Source organism: Narcine bancroftii, chromosome 4 (genome assembly GCF_036971445.1).
Source record: "Narcine bancroftii isolate sNarBan1 chromosome 4, sNarBan1.hap1, whole genome shotgun sequence".
Lineage (NCBI taxonomy): Eukaryota > Metazoa > Chordata > Chondrichthyes > Torpediniformes > Narcinidae > Narcine > Narcine bancroftii.
In genome coordinates, this window is record NC_091472.1 from 99,296,235 (window position 1) to 99,317,567 (window position 21,333).

A 21,333-nucleotide genomic window follows, 5' to 3' on the forward strand; every position below is an offset into this window, starting at 1 on the left:
AAGAAAGGGTAGGGGGAGGAGCACAGGGCAACAGAAAAGCGTGTGATTGGACATGGATAGGAGAACAAGAGAGGAAAGGTGAGAATTGATCGGGGAGGGAGGTAGCTCTGTGAATGCAGAGCTGGAGGAAGAGACAGAGGTATGAGAAATGGAGAGACCGGGCAATCTCTTGTTCTGCATCCAGTCTCTTCGATGTAGAGAAGGCAATAACAGGAGCACCGGATGACCCCTGCAGATTCACGTGAAGCATTGCGTCACATGGAAGGACTGTTTGGTCCTGAATGGTGGTGAGGGAGGAGGTGTGGGTGGAAGTGGAGCATTTCTTGTGGCACAGAGGTAGGTATCAAGATGGCAAATGGTGTGAAGGGAGGAGTGGACGGGAGAGTCATGGAAGGAACTGATCCTATGGAAGGTGAAGAGGGGAGGAGATCCCCCGCAATAGCGTAGCTCTCCCAGTGACTGCCTATTTCAATTACCCATCCTATGTCTGTCCAGTCTCTTGCACTGCCAGAGTGAGAACCTGCAAATTGGAGGAACACCACCTCATAGTCCATCTGGGCCTTGTTACAGTTCATCTCCAGCAGAAGCATGACAGAGGACTCTCCGATTTATGGGTTTTTCCTGGAGATGCACAGTTGGACACCTAGAACTGCTGGAAGACCATCAACGAGGAGAAAGATGCATTTTGGTCTGCCCGAAACCAGTTGGTCTTTCAGCACATGGAGATATCAGTGAGGGAATGGTGCCAACTAGCTCATTCCACACTACAGGAGTACATGGTGAGGGATGCACTAAGGCTTGGTGTAGCCAACATGCGGATGCTGTGGGGAAGGACCACAGTCTAGATCAGCCATTCTCAACCTTTATTCAGCCCTCCTACAACTTTGCTCAAAGTTTAAGGGCCTCCTTCCCTGTGAAACAGTTGTTTTAGTTTCTTCTGTACATCTTCCTACCGACTGAATAAAAAGCAAAATAAAATTATGTTATGCGAGTAGAAAACAAAGCTTCTTCTTAAATGTGCTATAGCCTCTGGGGGGGGGGGGGTTCCATAGGACCTGTGTTGAGAATGGCTTGTCTCAAGCAGCCATTCTCATCCTTTTTATGGCTATAGCTCCCTTCAAACTCTGCTCAAAGTTTACAGATATCCTTCCCTGTGAAGCAGTCAAGTTTAGTTGGTTTCTTCTGTGCTTCTCTCCTACTGACTCCATAAAAAATATTATGGATTTCAGTCTGTGGCTGCCCTTAAATGTACTGTGGCCCCAAAGTGGTGGTGGTGGGGGTTGCATATGGCTGGTCGACATTCCTTCCATTACAGGGCACTGAGGTGCTGAGATGGAAGGGAAGCCCCTCAAACAACAGAGGCAGTAACGACGAGGATGTTGGCAATTCTGCTCAATAGAAATGAATGTGTTGGGAATGTATGGATATAACACTAAGAGCACAAAGAGACTTTGAATGTTTTCTGTTTGTAAATAATTTATTGCGAATAAAGTCTATTTTTGGTTTAAAAAAATATTTTACCTCCTATGAACTCTGTGGGACCTGCTGAGTTTCTCCAGCATTTTTGTTTTCACAATCACAGCATATGCAGACTTTCATATTTCACTGTGTTCCTTTTTTTCAAACCTTAAAATACATATGGGAAACCCCAGTGGGAATAAATAGGTTGGGAACCCATGACTAATGGGGTCCTGCCTTGTTGATTATCTACATCAATTGAGTGGATGAAAGATTGCTTCACGATGCAAGTTGTGGTGAGGTAACTGAGGGGGGTTGTGGGGGGCAGTGGGGAAAACAATTGATTGAGGAAATTTTGTTCTTTACTCCTCCCAAATGATTAGTTACATTGAGCATTGGCAAGACTGCACTTAGAATATTATGAACATTTAAGGATATTCTTGCAGAAGGGAAAGCACAAGGAAGATTATCCAATGACATTGAGCAGACATGGGTCTAAACACTTTTGAATTCACAAAAGTTGGTGATTTCATTGAAACTTAATATTCTCACAGGGTAGTTTTTTTTCCCTTTCGAAATGAGGTATCTGGAAATAGGCGAGTCTCGAAATAAGGGGTTATTCATTCAGGGTAATGAGAAGAAATTACTTCACCTGGCTGGGTGGGGGGCAAATCTTTGAACTTTACCTGTGAGGGCCATGGAGGTTTAGTCACTTGCTATATTCATCAGAGAATCGAGCAATATAGGGTTAGTGCAGCAAAGCAACAGTGGTTGGAGCAGGCAGGAAGGGCCAAATGGCCAAACAGGCCCTACTTCTATTCCTCATGTTCTCCCCATGGATACGCTCAGTGAATTATAGTTGAAGTAAATGATAAAGAATGTAAAAGCTGCTTCTCCCAACATGAATAGAGAGTCAAGATAAAAGTTTCCCCTTTCTTGGGGTATAGACATAAACTAATTTTCCCCAGCATTGGCCCAGAGCTGTCAAGAGCTGGTCAGTTTGGTGCAGTGTAGCACAACAGCCAGGCTCATGAGCCTTAAAGGATGTGGACCACACTGATGCTTTCAATGCTCAGCAAAAACCCACGTGCAAAGGAACTACCTTTATGATATGAACACTTGCACATCTCCTGAAAAAAGGCTGGAATTCACTGAAGTGGTCAAATCGTGTCAACATCTTTATTAGATGCAATTCAACATTTGTATCAGTACAAGACTAGCAAGTACAAAGTGCGGAGCAACAAAAGTATAAGATTAGAAGATGAAAGCTTGTCAATAATAAACATGCTATTGAGAAGGAGTGTCGTGATAGTGTGTCAGGTCTGTAAGTATTACTTACCCAAGTATGGGAAATGTATTACAATGTTCAAATGAACAACCTTCCTCAGCTCAGTGTTTACAGCATCTAAATCAAAACCTGGCATATTGAGTTGCAGTAATTGCCTTAACTGATTAGATAAAATAGAACAAGTTTGCACCTCCTGCAAAATTTATTTTCAAAAATAAGCTTTACTATTTATTTGATCTGGTAAAAAAAAACTTTACAAATAGATTCTGTTCTGTAAAATATTCCGATTATGTAAACTACCATATAGAACTAGCCTTTATTATGAAGACAATAACTTGTTGACATCCTAAGTATTTAAGTGCAAATCTTGTAATAGCAAAAATATACAAAGAGGAACCACCCCCCAGTTATTTATTTATTTTTTTTAATAAAGTGAATTGTACCAAGAAATGAATGAGTTCTCGTATTCTATTGAACCTGTGGCAATTCACAACGGTGGTGTCTTAATGTTTCATTAGTGTGTTGATATTATGTGTGGAGTCAGTGTGTGCATGTGCCCTGTAATATGTGAACAGAGTGGCAAGCATTGTTCAGTGTGCTTCTATGGGGCTGACTCTGACCTGTGGCACAGTGTGGTAGATGGGAGCACACAATTTTAGGACAGAGTCTGTTTCCTTCCTCTTCTATATAAAAAACAACTTCTGTTAATCTATTTTTGGCACCAAATAATTATTTATGCACCATAGCACATTATTTCAGATGAAAGGTTTTCTTTCAAACATTGAAAGGGTTATGAAACAATTGCATGACTAACAATCTGGATCGTTGCTCAAGGATGCAGAGGATCAAAAAAAAATTCTCAAAATTTGGACACTTATGTATGAACTTTAGACAAGAAAAAGACATGCTGGCTGTTCACTGGCCAGCCACTATTCCAGAATCTCTAATTGCTCCAGTGATTACCTAAGGTACTTCCAATGGTTTATCATCCAATCCACAGCAATGCACGTGGATTGCGTCAGTGAAATCTTACATAGATTCAAACTCATCCACCCTCTGTTTGGTGTTGCCTCGCCGAATCTGGCGCAGAGTCTTATACTTGTCTTGGCCTTTTCGAACGTTTTCCAAGTGGATGATGTCATTGGAGGTTTTCTTGCTTTCATCCCTGGCCTGTGCAAGCTCATTGCTCAACATCTGAGTGTAGGGAGGGCAGGAGGAAAGAGGAGAAACCAATCAACTGACTTCACCTCAGATAAGCACACCTACCCCAAAGAGAACATGGACAGAGCCACTGTATTTTAGCTCGTCTCCTTTCTGCCACTGCCCAATTTTAAGCTGCACAGCGAGTTGCAAAGGCTTTGCTTTCCTTGTGCCGATCTTCCAGCGATCAAGGGTTGTGAACCACATCACTGCCCTGTTCTTGTTAGTTGTGGAGAGGCCACTCCTTCTGCTTCATAAATCAGGCCCTATTGAATGATCATGGCTTTGGAAGTTCAGTACAGAAAGTGCTGGAGAAACTCAGCAGGTCACACCGGATCGACAGGAAGTAAGAGGCAGTTGACATTTTGGGCCTGAGCCCTTCGTCAGGAATCTGGAAAAACAGACAGGAGAGGGAGGAAGGGGCAGAGGGAGGAGCACAAGCTAATAGGTAAGAGGTCATAGGTGGAAACAGGTGGGAGGGTGTTAGAGAAAGAAGCTGAGAAGTGGTAGGGGGAGAGGGCAGAGGGCTAAGAAGGGTAGCTCTCTGATAGGAGAAGGAAGACGGAGAATGGGAGCTGAAGGGTGAGGGCAAGATAGAAACCAGGGGAGGGAAATAACAGAAATTGGAGAAGTCAATACTAATGCCATCAGATTGGAGGCTGCCAATATAGAATACAAGGTGTCGTTCCTCCAGGTGTCGCACTGGCTTCAATTTGACAGTGCATGAGGCCACTGTCAGACACGTCAGTGTGAACATGTCTGTTCATGTCCTCATGTAATGGCTTGCCATAGCACAGGAAGCTGCCAGCTAGTCCCTCACACACATGGTGGCTCAATGCAGGTCAACAAGCTGCCAGTCCCCATTCTTCCCCTGTAACCCCCAACTACCCTCCATCAGTACAGTGGCTGTTGTTAAATGGCCACGGCTGATTGCCACTCCCACAGCATTCACACCTACAGTTGTAGATTAGTCCCTTTCCAGTGTAAAATTGTTCTACTCGGACCACTTCTCAACCACAGCGCTGAATCTGCAGCCCCCGTAAAGCAGAAGTGTCATCCTTTCTGGTCCTGCAGTACCTCCTCTCTTTATCCTGGACTCTCCCCAACACAGAATCATCCAGACTCAGCCATTCCCTCAGCACAAAAGCTGTAGCTGCTGCAGCCACTCCCACTGACTCACCAAGTAGGTGACTAAACCAGTCCACACATGGCCCAATCTTTCACATCCTTCCCTTCATGAGCCTCACCCAGCCTCAACCCCACCCCTCGCCCAGCCTCCCCCACCACCCCACCTATCTTAACCCAATGCATCACCTACCCTCTCACCCCACCTAACCTTGTCTCTCCCACCCCTCTCCCGATCGCCCCTACCATCAGCTGTTGTTGCACCCGCTCGTTCTTCTCCACTTCAGTCATGCGGGCCTCCTCCAGCCGGTGGTCCTCAATGCCCTCAGTGTGCAGCTCCGCACTGTCAGAGCTGTGATTTTCCTCCACATCGTTGAATTGTTCGTGGTCCTCCAGAGCCTCAAAGATGGGAGGTGGTGGAGGAGGGGGAAGTGGGGCTGGGGCAGACAACACCATATGCAGCTCCTCCTTAGTTTTCTCCAGGTCGTCCTGCACCACCCGTGCCTGCAGTGAAGGACTGGTTAGACCGCAGCTCCCCAGGGTTTGCGCTTCCGCCAGTCGCAGCTGGGACCCACTCCCCCTCCCTGAGCAGCAGGGACCCCGTCCCCATTCCCCTGCCCCTCCCAGGGCAGCAAGGACACCCTCCCCTTCCAAAGGTAGCAGGGACCCCCTCCTCCTCCTCACAGGGCAGTCGGGTTCCCCCCCCCCCACTCACTCCTCTCCCAGGGCTGCCGGGTCCCCCCCCCATTCACTCCCCTCCCAGGGCAGCTGGTCCAGAGGGAGAGGTCAATCCCAATCCCAGCCCACCCCATCAGGATGGGTGTGTACCTATAGGTGCACACGTTTTCCTGCAAAGTGCGCATGCCCGTCTGCGCACATCTCAGGACACTGGCTGCAACTAGGGGATTCTCACCCGGTGCTGCCATTCAAAGGCCTCTTCTTCCTTCATCCTCTTGGCATCCTCCAGCTCTTCAATCTTTGCTGTATATTCAGACAGCTCTGCAGCCTGGGACACAACGCAAAGACAAATTTCCAATTGAGTCCTTGTACACAGGGATGTGCCCATGGAAGAAGGCTGGTGACTGTACCCTCCACCTTGGACACCCTCCCACTCCACTCACCCTCTCGACATATACATCAAAAATAGCTAGGCGAGGTCTCACCATTCAAATATTGCTGATATCTAACCCACAGCTCGCCGTCACCTGGCTATTCCTTCTCTGATCTTCTATTCCACAGCTCCTGTCCTTTTCTAAGCAGGGATGGAAAGTGGAGGGCACACTTCCCAGGTCAGGCAGCATCTCCCAAGTGCCTGCCAGAGGGTTGTGGGTCTAAATCAATACTTCTGTCTCCTCTCCACGAATTGGGGTGAGTTTTCCAGCACCAAGTCTATCACTGATCATTCAGAGCACAATTTAAGGCTCTCTTCTTACTGGAGGACAAGTTAACCTTTAAGTCTAAGCTGTCTGGCTCCTTTCCTTCTGCTGCCCCCAGTTCTCAGATGGGACTGACTGCCCTGCACCTTTTAAAAAAAAAATAATTTAGAGATGTTGGTGTCGGTGCTGCACAATTGCTCAGTAAAAGGAGGTGTAAGGTGATCCTTCCGTCTGACAGCCTACAGGTCACCCTTGGGCAAGGTGTAGTACCTGTTTAGTTTCCCAATCAGGGTCACATGAACCCAAGGATTGCAGATGGTGGATGGTTTTTACAAGTAGATTAAAAATTGGAATTCATGATTGTAAAACTAAAAACACTGAGCAGATGAATCTGCTGATCAGTGGCCAGGGTTACCCGTCCAGAATGGACACTGCAACTGAAGAAGGCAACAGGAAGCCACCAGTATTTTTCCCTTGTATAATCATAAACTCAACATCAATTATAGTCTCAGCTCAAAGGAGAACAGGGGAGGCAACAACTACAATTCGGAGGGTCAGAGATCGTGACGGATGGAGAGACGTGATTGCCCACGCCGAACGGCAAGGCATCTGAATGAATGAATTTAGAGATTCAGGTTCTTCTGGCCCAATTACACCCATGTAACCAATTAATCTAGTGCCCCTGTCCATGTTTGAACGTGTGACGAAACTCACACGGTCATGTGGAGAACTCCTTACAGACAGCGATGGATTCGAGGCTGGGTCACTGATATTATATTAGCATTGCATGAACTACGCCAGACCAGTTCTACCTCTGATGCCTTCTCGCAAGAGTGATTATCAGCAGTGGAGAACCCCTCTGGTCATGGTCAGACTATAATTACCAGCTGCTCTTGGCTCTTCATTTGATCCTCAGATCTTCTCTGCAGCTCCTCCTTGGCGCGCAGAGCATCTAGCCGCTCAAATTCCAGCCTCTCAGCCTCCTCCTGGGCTCTCCTCCTCTCCTCCTCCAGCTGGGCAGCTCTCTGCATCTGTTCAGCAAGGTCTATGACCCAAGAGAAGACCCAGCACAATAAATCAGTCACAGCCTGCGAAGCTTCAGGGGCTTGCCCTGCCCCAGCCCCACTAACCAACACCCTCTATCCCCCCCCCCACACCAGACTGCTGACAGATCCATTATACATATCTGTGTATACCCTTCTCCAAGACTTTCCTGCTTCCCCTCAGATACACTTTAAGCTACGTTCTGCAGTCTAGACCACTGTTTCAAGGAACATTAATGGTGGAACACTGCACCACACGTTAACAACAGTAATACAGGACTGCCTCAGGCAAGACCAGTGATGATTTCACCACAACTGGTGCCGCGAGGCTGCGGGACTTACCCTTCTCTGCTTTCTTCGTCTGATCCTCATAATGTTTCAGCTTCAACATCAGATCCTGGGTTTCCCTCTCCATTTGCTCCTTCTCCTTCTCCACCGTCTCTCGCTTCTGCTTCTCCTGCTCCAACTGTGCCCTGCACACCCAGATGTCGCACTGAGTTTTACAGCACTCAGCCCACAATATCACCAAGTTTACACAGTGCACCCAATGACAGTGTGGCACAAGGTCAGGTTACATAATAATATTGATGGGCAATGAAGTGGCTGAGAAATGGCAGCTGGCAGTTTTAATGCTTTTAAATAACAAACTACAGTACGGTAGCAAGTCCTTCCAGCACACGCCACCCAAATACACCCCTGTAACCAATTAACCTACTAACTTAAAACAAGGAGATTGTAAGTGCTGGAGAAATGGAATATCCCTCAAAAGGGTTGGAGAAGGTGCAGAGGAGATTTATCAGGACATTGCCTGGGATGGAGCAGTTCAGCTGTAAGGAGAACCCAAAGAACAGGTGCATACGTTTTCCCTGGAGCTGAGGAGGTTAAAATGGGTTATGATTGAGGAATATAAAGTTATGAGGAGCATAGATTAGATGACCTATCCTGGACCCACAACACCTCCTCATTAGTCAGGAAGGCAAGGCTACCGGCCCCCATCTTAACATTTTACAGGAGCTCAGTTGAGAGTGTCCTGTCTGAGTGTATCATTGTGTAGTATGGTATCTGCAAAACTTCGGACTGCAAGACATTACAGAGGAATATCAAATGACCGAGAATATCACTGGGATCTCCCTTTCCACTACTGATGACATTTACTGGAAGCATTGTTAAATAGGGCTCAAAGAATTATAGAAGACTCTTTTCATCCAGCACACAGTATCTGTGACCCACTACCATCAAGGAAGTGGTACAGGAGCATCAAAATCAGGACTGCTGGACTATGACTTACTGTAGGCGGTGAGATTAATGAACAGTAACCAAGTAAATTATATCTTAAAATAATGATATATATATATATTTTTAAAATTATATCTGTATGTATACATACAATTATTATGTACTGTGAATTGTGTATGCATATGTGTGCACCATGGTTCAGAAAAACATGGTTTCATTGGGTTGTATATAGTCAGGAGAAACAGGCCCCCCCCCCCTCACTGCAATATCACACCTCATCCCTGCCCCAAAAACTCTCCATGAGTCACCCTAAACAGAGCTCCTGTTGGGGTGCAAGTGCTCGCAGAGGGAGACACTGGCCCCCACTGGTCCCCACACACACCTCTCCAGCTGCTTCTTGTGCTTTTCCTCTCGAGCTTGAGTCTTCATCTGCTGCACCTCAATGGTGTCAGGTTTCCGGCGCCTCATGTACAGCTCGTGATTGCCCATGCACAGTTGTAAGATCCTCTTGTTTATCCGCAGACGAGGAGCATAGAAAACAAAGTCCTGTAGGGCAGAGACAAAGAGGGGGGGGGCCATCATTGACAGGGTGAGTTTGACTGATCACGGAGCTCAGTACAGCTGGAGCAGCACAGTGATGGACCTTAACCCATCAAATCTCCAGCAGCTGGGTTCCAGACCCACAGTGGAGGGTTCACTTGCTTCAGAGATGCCACACGTTGATAAGGTGGTTAAGGCAGGTGTGCTGGTCTCCATGAGTCAGAGGACAGAGTCAAGAGCTGTGAGATAACGTTGCAGCTCTATACCCCTCTGGTTAGATCACACTTCGATTATTGTCTTCAGTTCTGGTGACTTAATTACAGGAAGGATGCAGACGTTTTAGAAAGGTTGCAAAGGAGATCCAACAGGTTACTGACTGGATTGGAGAACATGTCACATGAAGCAAGGTTGGCAGAATTTGGGCTTTACTCTTTGGAGCAATGAAGACTGAGAGGTGACTGAATAGAGGTATACAAGATTATGAAGGGCTTTGATAGGATGGACAACCATTACCTTTTTACATGGGGAAACATTAGCAAATACCACAGGACATCTTTTTAATATATATTATAAACCACATACATACTCAGTGGTTCCCCCTTATCTGCAATTTCACTTTCCGCGGTTTCAGCTACCCGTGGTCAACCATGGCTGAAACTGATCCCACTGTCCCGCTCTCTCCTCACAGCCCTGTATCAGTCCCCCCACTGATCCCACTGCCCTGCTCTCTCCTCACAGACCTGTCTCAGTCCCCACACTGATCCCACTGCCTCGCTCTCTCCTCACAGTCCTGTATCAGTCCCCCCACATCCAGCACATGGATGTAATAAAAATAGAGGGTTATGGGTGTGAGGTAGGAAAATTTTAAATTGTTGTGGAGTAGGTTTACATAGATTGGCACAACATCATGGGCTGAAGGGCCTTGTACTGTGCTGTAATATTTTATGATACACATTTCTTTACTTTTTGTAAACTTATATGGGCCATACGCAAGCCGCTGGGACTAGTGTGGGTGGGACATCTTGGTCAGTGTGGGCAAGTTGGACCGAAGGGCCCGTTTCAACATCGTACCATCCTATTTTGTGCAGTACTCATCACTCAGATATAGGATTACGTCAACAAGCTTGAGGGGATTGATCAGGATGAACGGGATGGGATGGGAGGTTGAATTCTTGGTTGCATTATAGGCTGGGACTCTGTTCCTGAAGCATTGGAGGCTGAGAGAAGACCTTTCAGGGGTATATAAATTCATGGGAGGCATGAATAAAGTAAATGCTCATAGTTTTTGTCCCTAGGTTAGTTTATTCTAGAACTGGAGGGCATAGGTTAAAGGCGAGAGGGGAGAGACAGGAGAGAAAATTTTTCACTCATAGGACCATATCTGGAACGAGTTGCCAGACAACACTACAGAGGTTGGTACGATTTCTATTGGCAACATCTAGTAGACAAGGATGTCCTTTATCCCCATCTTTATTTATTTTAGCTGTAGAACCATTTGCCCAAGTAATTTGCTCTGATTTACAAATTAAAGGTTTCAGGATAGGGTCAAAAACATAAAATTAGTTTATTTGCAGATGATCTTTAACATATTTGACTGATCCTGAGATATCTTTAAAACTGGAAGAATATGAAAAGGTTTAGGGTATAAAATAAATTGGAATAAAAGTAAAATTTTGCCTTTAACAATGTCAAAGTGAAATGGGCAGTTCAAATGGTCAAAATAGGGTATTAAATATATAGTGTAACAATATTAATATTTGGGGAAAATTTATAAGATTTAGAGTAGGTCACATACATTCACACATTTTAAAACAGATCTTATCTGAAAGACTGAAGAATTCACATTGCAAGATCTCTGGAGAATGTAAGCACCTTTCACAAGTAGGTGTTAATTGAACTGACGTCATAAAACGCTTGAGCATTGTCTTGTTGGAGTCATGCTGTCTATCAGTACCCTTTCTGCAAAGTGCCCACAGAAAGGTCAATTCTGGATTGTTTACCTAAGATTACAACAGATGGAGCAGAAGAAACAACTCCTGTTGTTTGCTGGAGAAGGTGGGGGTTTTGCAAGATATGAGTCACATGCTCTCTTTGGAGTTTCAGTTGGAAAAGAGAAAGAGTTGAGTTGACAGTTCAGTCAGTCAGTGTGTGGGACACTGACAAGTAACTGAAAAGTGCAATCCAGGGATAACTGTTTGAAACTGATGAAAGCAAGTTCCAGAGCAGTAGATGGCTGGAAGTGCTATCTGTCTGATGTTTCTCTTGAAATAGAGAAAGGAATGGAACTCTGTGGTAGCTTGAATCAAGACGTTACCATCTAGAAGATACTGATGGGGCAAGTTTCATCAGCAAGACCCTGAGGTAACTGAGTGGTGGTACCTCAGTTTTGGAAATCCTGGAGCAACACATATTTCTCTGTTCAAACCCTACAAGAACCTTCCTGAGTGGTAAACATTTACCTTTCAAGCACCAAGCCTGGTGAACTTTATACATGTTAAATTCTGTGCACAGTATGGTGATTGATTGCAACCAAAGAACTTGGAAGAAGAAGTGAGACTGAACTGTGAACCAAATAACTTTTCTTAAATTTATACACATATCAAGTACACGTGCGCTTAGAATTAGAAGGGGGTAATATAGTATAAGTATAGAGTTAAAGTTTGATTCTATTTTCATGTTTGAAGTTGATTAAAAATAACTTTTGATTTGAAAGCCACTTGTCTTGGTGAATGTCCATTGTTGCTGGGTTTTGGGGGCCCTTGGGCTCATAACAGTAGGTGTATGTACAGATAGAAATATGAAGAATTTATATAAATTGAATTATTTATCTTTACTTAAAAAGATTGAAGAAGATTTTTAAAAATGGATAAATGTACCTATAACTTTAGTTGGAAAGGATAACTGTGTAAAAATAAATATATTTCCAATAATACAATATTTTTTCCAAACATTATCTAATTTTTTCAAGAATTAAATAAACAAGAAAGAAATTTTTTTATGGCAAGGCCAAATGTCAAGAGTCTCTATAGAGAAATTAACATGGAAATAAGAACTTGGAGGTCTAATTTTAGAAATTATTACCATGCAGCACAAATGAGATTTCTTGCTTCCTTTTTTGAAAATTAAAAGCTGGGATGGATTAATATGGAACTGAATTAAGTGGGAGGAGAGCAGAAGAATTTATATACAAGTGGCAACCGAAATCGATGGTTGCCAATAAGGAGACAGCATTATTGAAATATTTGCTTAACATTTGGAATAAAATAAATGATGGTGTAAGAGGGACTATTTCTCTTAAAATGCCATTGATTCAAAATCCCATTATAGCCTTTTCAAGGGATAATCAGTTTTTGAAAATTTGGTCTTGTAAAGGGATTGTAAATGTTGAAGATTGTTATAAAAGGGGCCAATTAATGTCATTTGAGCAATTGAGGAGTAAATATGATATATTGCTATTTTCAATTAAGAGCATATTTAAGGGATAAGCTTGGTCTGACTAAGGTTTTTACCTGCTGTTCTGAAATAGAACTTATTAGGAGAGGAATTGTTAAAAAATTTACTTCTATGATATATTCATTTTTATAAGCAGGAACTCCCAAACAAGGACTTCATAGATCTAGACAGAGATGGGAAACAGATTTGAATGTTATAATTGATCAATAGATATGGGAAGATTTATGCAAGGACTGCATGACTAATACTATTAATATTAGATATATATTAGTCCAATATAATATTTTACATTAGTTATATCTTACACTACAGAAATTGAATAGATTGAAATCAGGTATATCTGATCAATGTTTTAGATGTGGTGTAGATGTGGGATCTTTTTTACATTCAACTTGATCTTTTCCTAACTAAAGCCCTTTTTGGTCAGATTTATGGAAAATTTTGGAATAAGTTACAGGAATTGATTTTCCCAAAGTCCCGATTTATTTTTATTAGGGAATATTAAAGGAACAAGACCTAAATTAAAACTATCTGTTTATCAATTGGAATTTGTTAAATTTCCTTTAGCAGTAGTGAGGAAATGTATTGCAGTTACTTGGAAGTCTGATACATCTTTGGGTAGGTTAAGGTGGGATGCAGAGATCCAAAGTTGCATTCCTTTAGAAAAAATTACATACAATTTGAGAAATAAAAATTCTACGTTCATACAAATTTGGTACCGTACACCCAAATAATGGGATTAAATTTGTAATATCCTTCCTATGCATCTACTCCTGCGAGATACTCCTGTGTAGTTATGAAGAATTTGGAGATATATGCCAGGAGATGCTTTTCTATGCAATCCAAAAACTCTTTGTATTTCTTTTTCTCTTTTCTTTTTATATTTATAGCATGTATATTTTTTGAGGAGGGAAGTTGAGTTGGGCAGGGCTTGTGGCATGGAATGAAAACTTTCTTGTATGTAACTTTATTTTGGTTCTTTGAAATCTGTATTATTATATTAAATATTATTACTACATATATAGAAAATTTTAAAATAAAATACTTTTTTAAAAAAGAAAAATAACAGATGGAATTTAATGCAGACAAGTGTGATGTGTTGCATTTTGGAAGGACAAACCAAGAAAGGATGGTAAATGGTAGGGGACTGAGGAGAATGGTAGAATAGAGGGATCTAGGAATACAGATACATAATTCCCTGAAAGTGGTGCCACAGGTGGATAGGGTTGTCAAGAGAGCTTTTTGGCATATTGGCCTTCATAAATCCAAGTATTGAGTATAGGAGTTGGGATGTTATGGTAAAGTTGTATAAGACATTAGTGAAGCCACGTTTGGAGTACAGTGTGTAGTTTTGGTCACCTAACTACAGGAAAGATATCAATAAGATAGAAAAAGTGCAGAGATTTACTAAGATGTAGACTGGACCTCAGGAACGGAGTTACAGGAAAAGGTTAAACAGGTTTGGACTTCCTGGAACGTAGAAGAATGAGGGGAGATTTGATTGAGCTATTTAAAATTATGAGGGGGATAGGCAGAGTAAATGCAGGTAGGTTTTTTTTTCCCCATTGAGGGTGGGTGAGAAACAAACCAGAGGATGTGGATTAAGAGTGAAAGGGGAAAAGTTAGGGGGAATATGAGGGGGAACCACTTCATACCAAGTGGTGGGAGTGTGGAACAAGCTGTTAGCTGAAACGGTGAATGCAGACTCAGTTTTAACATTCAAGAAGAATTTGGACAGGTACATGGATGAGAGAAGTATGGAGGGCTATGGACTGGGTGCAGGACAGTGGGTCTAGGCAAAAACACAGACTAGAAGGGCCAAAAGGGCCAGTTACTGTGCGGTAAAGTTCTGTTTCTAATGTATATGACAATAAACTCGTTATCATTATCAAACACCTGTCTTGCAGTACATTCATGAGCAGCAATTTAGGATAGCAGCTCACTACCACCCCTCAAGGGAAATAGGGATGGGCAGTAAATGCAACAACCTCATCTCACTGACAAAATAACAAAAGACTGATGAACATTTCTCCACAGCCAATGGAGGTTAAGAGACATTAGTATGAACTGTAACAATGCATATCCAATGATAGGCAAATGATCCTTCCCAAGGAAAAACATAGAACAAATAACACCATTTAGTTGAAACAATAATGCCAAAATGATTAAATAAAACTTTTGAAATCCAAATGAAGTTTTAAAAAAATGAAAGCATCTTTTTTCCTTCTAACAAAACTCTTCCTGAAGCCAGTAGACTCACAGGTGCCTTCCTGTCAATTGGCTTGATGACAAATTTCTTATCGTTGAAGGAAATGTTGCGAATTTCACTCCAGGGAAAGCCAATCTTGGGGGTCAGTCTAAAATTCAAAGAGAAAATATAGTAACTGTCACTAAAGGCAAAATAAAACATTGCCAACGTTGAAAATCTGAAATAAAAACGTAAAATGCTGGAAATACTCAGTGGATCAGACGACATCTGTGGAGTGGAATCAGGGTCAGTATTTTAGGCCAATGACATTCCAAATGAACTGGCAGAATGAGCAATCTTATGTACAAAGATCTCAAAGGTGTGACCATGTTTAGATCAGGTAGTGAAGGAGGCACACAGGATGCTGGCTGTATTAGCTGGGTTCACAGTATAAAAGCAGAGAGTATAACTTAATAGTTAAGCCAGGCCAGAGTGCCGTGTACCGTTCTGGTCACCGCTCCAGAGGAAGGGTGTGACTGTACTGAAGTGGGTGCACAGCTGTTGGGGAAGAAGTGCTTCAGTTGCGAGGAGAAACCGGAGAGGCTAGGCTTGTTTTCTTGGAACAGAGAGTGGGGAAACCAATGGACATGGATGAGGAGCAGAGGAACAGGGAGATCTTGCAAACTCCTTACAGACAGCGCCAAATTTAAATCAGGGTCACTGTAATAGCATTGCACTAACCGCTTTGTTAACCATTCCACCCAGACGAGTGATCAGTGGTAATCACAATTAAAGGGTAAGACAGATGACCAGAGGAAGCTGGTGGAGATCCCTGAAGGGTTGAGTGAGCCTCTTGGAATAAAGTCTGAACTCATTTTGTAAAACCATTAATTCCCCTTCTGCCCCCCACCATGGTAAATTTTGGTTAAGAGAAGGCCTGGGTGTTATGTGGGGGTGAGGGTGGAGGAGCAGTCTGGTGCATTCTATCCAGCCTGTTGGCATTCAAGGTGGGGTTCCCAGGCCTCCAGCTGCACTCTCCCACATCCAGTTCCTTGGAGTGTCTGGGACTACGAGAACGCACACAGCCCCAACCCAGCCTGCGCAGGGTGCAGAGGACAGCCCTTTTCTAGTGAAGGCCTGTGAAACCAGCAGCAAAGTCAGTTCAGAGCTGGTCTGGGAGGCAGCGACTTAGTGATTGTCGGGAGTCGGTGAACTCCGCAACCTTCAAGGATTTGACAGTGGATCTGAATGAATGTGCCACAGTGGTCACTGATTCATAAGGAAATAGTGTGGATGAGCGTCTTCCTACTCAGACACTCCAGGTGTATCATCATCAGAGCCAAGAGATCCGCAAACTGTTGAAGACCAGATCTGTGACGTTTAGGACTGGAGATTCAGAAATGTACAGAAAGTCCAGGTACAACCTCTGGAAAGCTATTATCAATGCAAAGAAACAATTCCTGATGAAGCTAGAGTCTCATGCAGATACCTGACACCTGTGGCAGGGCTTGTTCATCATTACATCCTACAAAGTGAAACAAGGCTGTATCATCAATTGACATACATCTCTTCCAGATGAGCTCAATGCCTTCTCTAATCACTTCGCATGAGAAAACTATGACCCTGGAGTCCACACAGCCCCCAGTGATTCCATTTTCACAGTTTCATGCACCATCAATAACTCCAAACAACTAGAAATTGTGTAAAACTGACAGGCTTTTATTAGCTATAGAATGGAAGCACATCCATGCTGGACGACTGTCCTGTGGGAGGAGCCACAGGTACAGTCGGCCAATGGGTGAGCCAGACAGTTACATATACAGTGGTTTACCACATACACCCCTTGTTTTTAAAAAGAGAACAGCAGGGTGAAGAGCATTAGATGTTATCACAGATTAAGCCTTTTGGGTGGTTGCAACTGGCGCAGCTATCAACAGTCTGGGTGCCTGTATGCAGTCGTTGGCGTTGGTTGAGTAGATGCGTGGCGACGAGTCTGCCATGCCATCCGTTGGGGCAGGGGGAACATGCCATGGCTCTGGTGCATCATAGTTTATGATAAGTGAAGGGGGTGCGGGGTGATCAGTAATGAACTCAAGAACTCCTGTGGGCGCCAGGTCCCAAACAGAGACTGTGTCCTCGTGTCCATCAGGGTACACCACATAGGTATATTGGGGGTTGGTGTGGAGATGGACCCTTTCAACTAGTGCGATGGACTTATGGTTCCTTATATGCTCCAGAGTAGGACCAGATGTGGGGATGTCAGCCAGGCCAGCACCATGGTCCCTCTTGCAGAGTTCCTAGGGAAGGAAAACATTCTTTCATGTGGAATGACAATTTTACTTAAGCAAAATATTTCATTAACAATTGGGTCTTGAGCAGTGATTCTCAACCTTCCCTTCCCACTCACATACCACTGTAAGCAATCCCTTACTAATCACAGAGCACTGATGGCATAGGGATTACTTACAGTGATATGTGAGTGGAAATAAAAAGGTTGAGAACCAATGCTTTAAAGTGTTTGCAGTCTGTGCCCCGCATGATCAGGGCCATTACGGAGTAGCCGCAAACATCAACAGTATGGGATTTCGAGCCCGTATTTGACTTGGGGCTTACTGGCCTTTAATGCGAGGGAGTAATGCTGCACCGTGTTGGGTGGATAAAGGTCTCCCTGCTCCCATTCTCAAACAGGCAGCTCGTCGCATGGCTATTTACCTGGATGTCCATCATCGATCTGGCAAGTTGGCGAGGGCTGTCTTGATCTAGTGTGATGGAGGCCAGTGTCAGGACGCTGTCTGTAGATGTGGTGGAGTGTTTGTGTGTTCGATCCCAAGATGGCAGTGTACAAGATGGTGGCTCCCACAGCTCGCATGCAGTGTTGCTGGGTCTTGAAGATGGTAGCATCCAAGATGGCTGCCTCCACAGCTCTCATGCAGCGCTGCTGGGTTTCAAAGATGGTGGCTTCCATGGCCTGCATGCAGTGCTGCTGGGTTGGGGTGACCTAGGACTTGCATAGCTTCATGTAATGCCCTTTCTTCCCACAGTTAAAGCAAGTTGCATCTTTTACTGGGCAGCATTTCCTCAGGTGCTTGTTCAGGAGTATAGCGGTCATGGTCAGATCGCTGGCGGAATGTCCCAAGATGGCGGCACCTAGAGCAGCAACAAAGTGGCCATGTTGTCAGCTGAGTAGGCTTCCATATTTTCGAGGGCCACCTCTAGTGTGCCTGCCAGTTTGACCACCCTCCACAAGTTCTCACTTTGCTCCATCTGTCTCTGGCGGATGCAGTTGGACTTGATGCCTGTGACATGTATATTTCTGATCAGGTCCTCCATGTTCTCCGTGGCCATCACAGTCTTGCAGATGCAGGCCTGTCCGAGACCTTGCTGAGCCCAGAGGTACTCAGTGCTTGATTCCTCGGTTTGCCGTTTTCAGGTGGTGTCTCATGTAGACCTCGTTTACCTTCTTCAGGCACTGGCCTTTCAGGATGTCCATCACCTCTGAGTACAACGCAGAGTCCCTGATCATTGAGTACACCAGGGACCCGACTACCAGGGACCCGACTCAGGAGTGTAGTACCTGCAGCTTGTCGTTCTCTGATCGAACAATGGCAGGTGATGCCTGCAGGAACACTTCACAGCAACGCAGCCAGAATTCGAAGTTGGTGGAAGCTTCAGGTGATTGAGGGTCAATTTCCAACTTCTCTGGTTTTAGGATCTGCTCCATTGTCAAAATTTATAGCTAATAAAATTGATCCATTATCAATGAACTCCAAACTAGAAGTTATGCAAAACTGATAAGCTTTTATTAGCAACAGAATGAAGGCACGACCATACTGGTCAACTGTCCTGAACTGGGGAGAGGGCTGTGAGCAGTCACCTTTATTCAGGGGTCTGGGGGAAGAGCCACAGGTACAGTCGGCTAATGGATGTGCCCAGACAGTTAAATATACATACAGTGGTTTCCCACACAGTTTCTGAGGCTGACGTACAGAACCTTCAGGAGGGTGAATCCTCAGAAAGTGTCCAGCCCAGATGGTGTACCTTGCTGTGTCCTTAAAACCTGTGTGAACCCAACCAGCTGGGTTTTTTGCAGACATTTTCAACTTCTGGTTACAATGCTAAGAGGTCCCCATTACTTCCACAGAACATTCATCCATCATACTGCTGCCCAAGAAGAACAAGGTGACCTCCCTCAATGACCATCGGTCAGTGCCACTGACATCTACTGAGATGAAGTGTTTTGAGAGGTTGGTCATGGAGTGAATCAACCATCTCAGGAAGTATTTGGACCCACTTTAGTTCACCAATCATCACCACATGATTTCTGCAACCACTCTTTCCACTTACGCCCATTCTGAATTAGATCCTCGACCACAGCAACATCTACATCAGGCCACAGCTTGGTTTTTAACCCCATATCAGCAAGACTCATGGATCAAGTTACAGGACGTGGGACTCTGTTCATCCCTCTGAAAAGGGATCCTCGACTTCATCATCGGCAGACCCCAATCAGCAACATCACCTCTTCCTTGCTGACTATCAACACAGGTCACCCCAAAGTTGCATGCTTTATTCCCTGTACATCTATTCCCTGTACATCAGGACTGGGTAGCCAATTTTGGCTCCAATTTAATCCGCCAATTTGCTGGACAACCCCACTGCTGTTGGCCGAACATCTGGAAATCATGAGACAGAATACAGGATGGAGATCCAATACAGGATTCTCAACACCACCAAGAACAACGAGCTTATTGTTGATTTCAGGAAGGGGAGGCACGCATCTGTCCATATTGATGGGACGGAGGTGGAGAAGGTTAGAAACTAAGTCCCTGGAGACCTCTCCTGGGGTTAGCACATCAAGGCAACCATGAAGAAGGCACACTCATGCCTCTAATTTCTAAGAGGTCCAAGGTGATTTGACATATCGCAGACCCTATCAAACTTCTACAGGTAGTACACTGACTGGTTGGATCACAGCTTGGTTTGGCAATTTGACTGCTCAGGAACACAGAAGGCTGCAGAGGACAGCAAACATAGCCAGGTTCGTCACTGGCTCCCATCCATTGAAGACATCTTTATGAGGCAGCCAACACCATGAAGAACCCCCATCACTCTTCTCACTGCTACCTTCGGACAGAAGGTTCGGAAGCCTGAAGACCAGTATTTTTGGTTCAAGAACAGTTTCTATCCAACAGCTTTCAGGCTCTTGAACCTTCCCTTGTTTCGCTAATCATAGATTGCTCCGACACCACAAAAGGACTGTTTGCACTATTGTAATGCCACTTTTATTCTTTTGCACCATAGACTGCAGAGCCCACCTCACTGACAAAAGGCAAAGGAGGAAAAACCCAACACCCAACCCCAACCAACCATTTTTCCCCTGCAGCCGCTGCAACCGTGTCTGCCTGTCCCGCATCGGACTTGTCAGCCACAAACGAGCCTGCAGCTGATGTGGACTTTTACCCCCTCCATAAATCTTCGTCCGCGAAGCCAAGCCAAAGAGAAGAATTGTGAATAGTTATTATCTGTACTATTATCTCTTTTTTATTTAGTTTATGTATACTTTTGTATATTTTTCCCCATTAAGTACTTGTTCAGCTGCAGAAAGTAAGAATTTCGGTGAATGTGCACAATGTAATTGACAATAAATTCAGTATCATGGAAACACTGTTGGCTCAGGGCCCAATATCAGTCTGCGATCACTGCCAATAATCACTTTGCATTCACGCCCACAGGGAGATGAGACTTCACAGTTTTAGTGGGAAGATAAGACAAATCCCATCTGAAAATGTAGTCAGAGAGCAGTTCGACAAGAGAGGGAGCAGTTTAAGTTCAATAAGCTTCAATCCAGCAGTTCAGGCAACTCGAACACAGTCAAACCACTTCAAGCAGCTTGAAAAACCAGTCCACGTTGCTATGGTTACATTGGAAGACAAATGACTCAGTGAGAGGGGAACAGTTTCTGCATTCATCCCACAGATGCCACACCCTTCACCAGAAGTCCATAATATTATGAAAACCAGGTGTTGCTGTGGCTGTTGAATGCAAAAGATCCTTTCTTTTTAAGCTGGATACCATCCAGTCCAAAACTACTCAATCCAAACAGACATGGTAGTGCACTGAAGGGAAATAGGATCACTTACCTGTCATTTTGTTCGTAGATATTGAGCCCCAAGGCATCAACCCCCAGCCAAAGATCTGTCCCTTTTTTATTTTTAATTTCAAAATAGTTAACGCCATACATCTCGAGATCCTGGGCAATCTTCAGGTACTCCACCATGGCATCCTCTCTGTTAAAGACACAACTTGTTCAAGTGCAACCAAACGGGCAGTGCCAAAAAGGTCAGAACATGAGGCACTGTAGGGAAATAAACAAGGCAATGGGACTGGCGGCAATCCTCAAAGAGCTAGCATGGCCTTTGTGTGCCA

At 44.3% G+C, this 21,333-nt stretch overlaps 1 protein-coding gene across 6 annotated transcripts in view; it reads right to left on the reverse strand.

Moving 5' to 3' along the window:
* Window positions 1–2,623: 2,623 nt before the first annotated feature.
* The window catches only part of LOC138760895 (ezrin-like), a 133,455-nt gene continuing 114,745 nt past the window's right edge, over window positions 2,624–21,333 (reverse strand). For all 6 annotated transcript variants that reach the window (XM_069932179.1, XM_069932180.1, XM_069932178.1 and 3 more), the window contains 8 exons: window positions 21,048–21,194; window positions 14,980–15,076; window positions 9,109–9,272; window positions 7,833–7,963; window positions 7,332–7,492; window positions 5,985–6,077; window positions 5,318–5,575; window positions 2,624–3,940 (listed from right to left, as the gene is read on the reverse strand). In XM_069932179.1, the coding sequence (XP_069788280.1) occupies window positions 3,776–3,940; window positions 5,318–5,575; window positions 5,985–6,077; window positions 7,332–7,492; window positions 7,833–7,963; window positions 9,109–9,272; window positions 14,980–15,076; window positions 21,048–21,194 (1,216 nt within the window). In that variant the 3' untranslated portion in view covers window positions 2,624–3,775. The remainder of the gene's footprint in view (window positions 3,941–5,317; window positions 5,576–5,984; window positions 6,078–7,331; window positions 7,493–7,832; window positions 7,964–9,108; window positions 9,273–14,979; window positions 15,077–21,047; window positions 21,195–21,333) is intronic.